The 6,445-nt window shown below is 46.0% G+C and overlaps 1 protein-coding gene across 1 annotated transcript; it reads left to right on the forward strand.

Annotated features, from left to right (window-relative positions):
• The first annotated feature begins 262 nt into the window (after nt 1-262).
• Nucleotides 263-5,249, forward strand: TERF2IP (TERF2 interacting protein). The gene is made up of 3 exons (XM_065416756.1): nt 263-842; nt 2,648-2,757; nt 4,619-5,249. The coding sequence occupies exons 1-3, from the start codon at nt 263-265 to the stop codon at nt 5,078-5,080; spliced, it is 1,152 nt and encodes a 383-aa protein (XP_065272828.1). The 3' UTR covers nt 5,081-5,249.
• The last annotated feature ends 1,196 nt before the right edge of the window (nt 5,250-6,445 follow it).

A 6,445-nucleotide genomic window follows, 5' to 3' on the forward strand; every position in this document is an offset into this window, starting at 1 on the left:
GCTCTCACTTTTTGCTAAGAGGGGCCTCAGGCTCCACCGCGTCACCGGCCGGAGCAGCCCCGGCCGCCGCCGCCATCTTCCCGGGCCGGTCCGAGAGAGAAGGAGCACTTCCGGGTCAGAGACCATTTGGGGCAGGGCCTGGCGGCATCCTGGCTTGTGCGCGCGCGCAGATAGAAAGGGGCGGGACTACGGGCGCGCGCGCATGCCGGGTGGCGGGAAGCCTCCAAGTGCGAGTTAAGGCGCGTGTCGGCGGCGCCCGACCATGGCCTCGGAGCGCGCGGGCCCCGCTCGCTCGCGGACGCTGTTCCTGCAGGACGACGGCAGCGCCATGCGCTTCTACGTGCGGCCCGGGCCCGCCAAGCTGCAGCTCGCGCCGCTGATCCTGGCGGGCGGCGGGCGCCTTTGCCGCGTGCAGGAGCCGGGCGCGGTGCTGCTGGCCCAGCCCGACGAGCGGGGGGCCACGGGCAACTTCGTCTCCACCGAGTACGTGCGGCACTGCGTGGAGAGGAACGAGCGGCTGCCGCTGGAGCACTACCGGCTGGCGGCGGAGCAGGTCCCGGTCCCGGTCCCGGCCGGATCCCCGGCTGGCCGCTCTGCCTTCACGGGCTCCGAGGACGAGGCCATCCTGCTGCACGTGCGGGACCGGGCGCAGGGCAGCGTCACCGGCACCGCGCTCTGGAAGGAGATGGAGCGGGCCCGGCTGACGCCGCACTCTTGGCAGGCCATGCGGGACCGCTACCTGCGGCACCTGCGGGGCCAGGAGCACAAGTACCTGCTGGGCGGGCCTGGCCCCGCGCCGCCCCGCAGCCTCGCCAGGAGCGCCCGGCAGCCGGCGGATAGCGGTGCGGATAAGCGGGGGCGGCGGGGTGGGGGGGGGCCCTTCGGAGGCAAAGACTTGCTGGGCTTTGTTCCCAGCTCTGCCGCTGCCCTATGTAATCTCTCCACCTGTGTGTGCCTGGGGATAAGTGCCACCCACCCACCCTGGCCTGCAAAGCACCTGGGTCACGCCCATATATACCAGCATTCATTCAGCCATTGGGATTAGGTGAGCATAGCAGGCACACAGCCATAAACACACCTCAGTGACCTGTATTCATGAAATCCTAGAAACCTGAGCTGCAAAAGCTGCAGTAGATCTAGTGCTTCCTCCAGTATGCTCTTACAGTGTTTGGGGGAGTCTGGCTGGAAATGCCCCAAGCCTGGAGTTGCCCCCACATTCCTTGGAGAAACTGTTCCACAGTCTAATAGGCATATCCAGAAGCTTTTCATTGTAATTTAGGCTGAACAGAATTAAATCATAATGCCATTATATAAATGTAATGGCATGACATCAGCAGGAATCCTTTGTTCAATTCTGGTAGATTTGTCTTGAGAAAGAGAGCACAAAGATCAGATGGGCAGTGAAATTAGTGTGGAAAGGCTTTCATGGGAGGAGAGTGAAAACATTGTGACTGTTTAGAGAGGAGTTGAGTAGGAAGGTACAATAGATATTTATACAAAATAAGTGGTGTAGTAAAAATAAACTGGGTAATGCTAATTTTCCTAGCTCATAATACAAGGAAATGAAAGATGGCAAATTTAAAATTGATCAAAGGAAATATTTACCCCAACAGTTAAGCTGTTAATTCATTGCCACAAGATACTGAGGTTGGTCTACATTAGGAACTTAGGTCAGTGTAACAATGTCTGTCAGGGGTATGGATGTAGTTATACCAACCTAACCCCCAGCGTAGACAGTGTTATGTCAACAGGAGGTTTTCTCCTGTCGACATAACTACCACCTCTCAGGAAGGTAGAGTACCTACACGGACATACTTTTTGCCTTCCTCTGCAGCATGGGGCACAGGTCACTTGCAGGTTTAAACTAGTGGAAATGGTTCGTTCATTTGTAACTTGAAGTCTTTAAACCATGGTTTGCGGACTTCAGTAACTCAGCCAGAGGTTAGGGGTCTATTCCAGGAATGGGTGGATGAGGTTCTGTGGCCTGCAATGTTCAGGAGGTCAGACTAGATGATCTTGCTGGTCCCTTCTGAATTTATAAACTATAAGTCTGTTCTGTAAATCTGAAAGTCCAAACTCTGCTAGTGATCCATGAAAGTTCAGTTTGGTACCATATGATTGAATTTAATTTCTCAGCTTTAAAAAAAACAAAACCAAAAACATTTTTAAAAAGCATCTAAGGAGCATTGAGTTCTTGACTTTGCAACCTTAAGAGTTAGGAAATGCCAGATTTCAAGTCATACAGGTGGCTTTAATTTAGCTCCCTTGTGCAGATGCATGTTGTCTTAATGACATGATAGCTTCAGTGCAAAAAATAGATGGTCTCTGGGAATGAATCAGGGTTGTTTGGTGTGAGATTTTTTGATAGGTGTAACGTTTACTGGTTTAATTCCTTGGATCACTCCTAGAATCTTTATTAAAACTGAACATAGACCCACGGCTTCCTCACCCTATACCTCGTCTGGACAGAAACCATTAACTCTGCCAGAACATGAGTTTCTTCTTATCCTTTCAGAGTGATTAGAAGACTACCAAACTGATTACTCGTAGCAGTCAGTAGGATGTGAAATGTAATCTGAAGTTATGATTAGGAGGATAATAGCATTGCAGTTACACAGCAAATGCCAATGTTCTCTCTCTCTAACAGAGTCCTGGAGGAAGGAAGTAGCTGATGTACCCCATGGAGTGGTTCAAGACCAATTAACAAAAGGGGGTAGCCTTTTCCAGCTGGCTAACAAAGAATTTGAAGGCAGTGAGGTATACATTCATAGTTGGACAGCTGTATCTGCATAATGTGATCACACAGATGTGTTGAATGTTTTCTGATGTATAGATTAAAATCCCAAACTTAGTTAAGCCTCAAATTTACTACTTAAACCTTCATAAATAACTTTAATCTTAAATATGACTTTGTTCCTGTGTGAATAACACCGGGATGCTGATTCTTTCTACAGCTTTGTAGTAATATTAGTTAGGGTGTGCTAGTTCAGGGATAAAGGAGTTTTCAGCAGCAGGCCATATTGTGGGCCCCTGCTTACAGCAAGACCTGCTCTGCTTGTGATAAAAACCTTTACCATTCCTCAGACTGCTTCCCACTTCTGATACTTTTCAGCTTGACCATTGAAGTAGGAATTGACAGTGGTGGTAAATCAGCTGGGTGCAATATTTGTGTGGCATGAAAAACAACGGGACCAGTGACTGGGGGAGAACAATTCAGGGGTTAGTCAGAACAGGTTGGTACATCAAGGTAGCAGAGAGGGAGTTGAGTCTTGTGTTGGTGCCAAAGAGAGGATAGTATTGGCAATATTGGAAAGGATGGGGTATGTATATATAAAGTTATAAACACATGGGTTACACCAGCCATCTCCCTGGAGAATGACCATCAGACAATCATGGTTATAACTTACAAACTGCTTCCTAGGGTTACCTAGAACTGACTAAAATCAAATTAACAACAAAAGTGTGGCTAAAATGCCTTTTGTAAGACTGTAAGCATCTGGAGCATACCATCCTGTGAAGTATTTCTCTAATTCACAGGTGCAGATTTATTCTCTCTAGCTGGGCAATTATGGCTTAATATGGATACAATGTATACCAATGGCTTACATTTTTAATAACGAAGAAGCAAAAATAGCTTCAGCAGCAATAAATGTGTTTTCCAAGTTCTATTCTGATTTAAGATGAATTACATTACAAAATTACTGCTAGTCAATTGATTCCCAGATAATAAATAAAATAAGACATGTTTTCTAGGTGTTAACTCAGATGACTATTTAAAGTGTTAACATTTTAAACTTTTACACTGCTAGCTAAAGCATGTAAGGAGGAAGGATATTATTAACTACACAACTTACTATGAATGGTGTCATTGTGGCATATCAAGTAAAAAGAGCATGACTAATTTTTTCCAATTTGACCCTGTCCAGAAACTTGAGGATGTTAGACAAGACCAAAAATGGTTGATAAAGAATGGTCATCTGCACATCACCATCATTGAGTTAAGTTGTAAGTGCTAAAGCTCCATTGGCTAGTAGGGGGTGACTCACTAAGGGTATGTCTTCACTACCAACGGCAGCGCTTTAACATGGCTGTGTAGTTGGGGCACTAGCGCTGTAAAACAAAAAACAAAACAAAAAACCACCCCACACGAGGGGAGTAGCTACCAGCGCTGGTGCACTGTCTACACTGCCACTTTACAGCTCTGAAACTTGCTTTGCTCAGGGGTGTTTTTTCATACCCCTGAGCGAGCAAGTTTCAGCCCTGTAAAGTGGCAGTGTAGACAAGGCCTTACTGTCACAAGCAGGGTGTGCTCCTTGAGCAGATTTACACAATTCACAATGACAAAACTTAATTCCTGACTCTGGTTAGATTTAGTTTATTTAAATCCTGTCCCTTGTCTCCTGCCTTTCCACATTCCACTGTATCGTGGGTGTTGTGCATTGCTGTACTTGGATTATTGGATTTTATTGTGCACAGCTATCATGTTCAACACATCAGTATACTTTAGAAGGATTCATATGGGAGGAGGGGAGGACAGCACTGCTCTGGACTCCTAGTTTAGCAGTTTTGTTTGACTGAGTTATAGTGGAATGTTACTCACTCTAACTTTTATTCCTAGTCAGAAAATGAGACCTCTGACCTTCAGGAAGAAAATCCTGCAAAAGATGAAGAGCTGAAGTCCCCTGAAAAAACAGTCTCCAGTCAGAAAAGGGAACTGAAAGAATTGGTAACTGCGGAGGACTCTGCTATAAATGAAACTGAGCCTCAAGAGGAGGAAAAGCCCATAAGGTCTTGCCCTTCCCCCACAGAGGTGGCAGATGCAGTGAAGACAGTACAGCACTTCATGGAGGAATTCAGCATGGACCTCTCAACTGTTACACAAGCCTTTCTGAAAAACAGTGGTGAAGTGGAGGCCACTTCCTACTTCTTACATAACAGTCAGCGCTTGGATGGATACCCTATATGGTGCAGACAGGATGATTTAGATTTGCAAAAAGCAGATGAAAATGTCAGAAGCAAATTAATAGCAAAATTTGGAGCTCAGAATGTGGTAAAGCGGGTTGCGTTCAGGAAGAGTTAGATAGTAACTTGTGAAGGATGGTTCATGGACTGGGACCCTCACAGGAGAGCATGAGATGAGACTTACATCTCTGACCTTCATGGAAGAAAGGGTGAAGATTTGTAGGTGTTCTGAAGCCTCGAGGTTAGCCACCTGCAATCTCATTTCATACAGAAAAATCTGGCATCAAAAATTAAGACCTCTGTGCCAAACAGTTTGTCCTTTCCATCATTTTCTGTAAACTTTTCCCTTGAGGTTCCGTGTTTATGCAAGGCCTTGTTTTATATTTGATTATTTTTTTTGTACATGCTGAGTACCCCGCTGATAAATCTAAAACTAAAATATTGGGTGAAGATGAGAGCTCCTTAATCTCTTCAGAGCCGAGTGGCTGAGCAGTGGAAATCTGCTTTTTCCTATACACGGGGGGGGGGAGAGGGGGAAGAGTCTGCACATTCATCCGTTGAGATGGGATGATACATGAACATGCATTTCAACATATTTTAATTTGTATTAAGGTGGGAAGGTGTGCCTCATTATACAAACAAAAACAGCATCACCCTCTTGCACCTGTAAGGCTTCCCTGTGGTCAGAGACAGACAAACCTCTCTTCTAGGTCAAAGTAAACAGGCTTATTTGATGACAAGACTTGCCTTGGGGTTACAGAGCAAGCATCTTGATTCTCCTTTATGCTCCAGACTTCTGTACCCTTCAGTGGTCTTATAACCCTGTACATCCTGTAAGACTCACTAGCATTGCTGCATGTAGCAGCTGCTAAGCCACCAGTCCTTCCTAACAGATGGCATGATTGTCTAGTCTCAGGATGGGTTTTAAGCTCATTGTTTCCAAGCCTTTGGAGGGAGGAATAGGTTCCACTGCAGAGTGCAGGTATTGAATATATTTATATCATATAAAACTACACTTTCTAGTAGGGAGTTTAATCTAGTATGTGATACAAATGCTAGCTGTAGTAAGAGGAGGCCCTGAGATATAAACCTTGGTATCAGAGGCCTGGTTTGAGGCCTAAGGCCTGAACTAAAGTAATGGTCAAGACTTTGCTAACATAAAGCAAAGTTAAGCTGTGAGCCAGAGGCAGGCCCTGCTCACAGAAGCTGGCAGGAAAAGGGCTGATGTTGCATAAATATATATTCACCTAGCAAAGTTAAAGTACAGAACACACTATACTGGAACATTCCACAGATAACATAGAACAGGCTGACCCATCCCAATGACAGGGGCAAAAGGGTAAAATGATGAATAGAGTTGTTTTGATCAAACCAACATGTACAAGGTGAGAGGCGGCACCTTACTACGTAGAAGGGTTGTACTTTGCTGCGTAGAGGGGTTGCACCTCAATACGTCAGGAGTGATGTGTAACTTGTTTGTACC

Source organism: Emys orbicularis, chromosome 14 (assembly GCF_028017835.1).
Source record: "Emys orbicularis isolate rEmyOrb1 chromosome 14, rEmyOrb1.hap1, whole genome shotgun sequence".
Lineage (NCBI taxonomy): Eukaryota > Metazoa > Chordata > Testudines > Emydidae > Emys > Emys orbicularis.

What these genes read in the sequence shown, in the direction of transcription:
- TERF2IP (XM_065416756.1), top strand. Translation starts at nt 263, where the DNA reads ATGGCCTCGGAGCGCGCGGGCCCCGCTCGCTCGCGGACGCTGTTCCTG. An exon ending in CCGGCAGCCGGCGGATAGCG is followed by an intron (nt 843 to 2,647) that starts GTGCGGATAAGC and finishes TCTCTCTAACAG; the next exon opens with AGTCCTGGAGGAAGGAAGTA. An exon ending in AAGAATTTGAAGGCAGTGAG is followed by an intron (nt 2,758 to 4,618) that starts GTATACATTCAT and finishes TTTTATTCCTAG; the next exon opens with TCAGAAAATGAGACCTCTGA.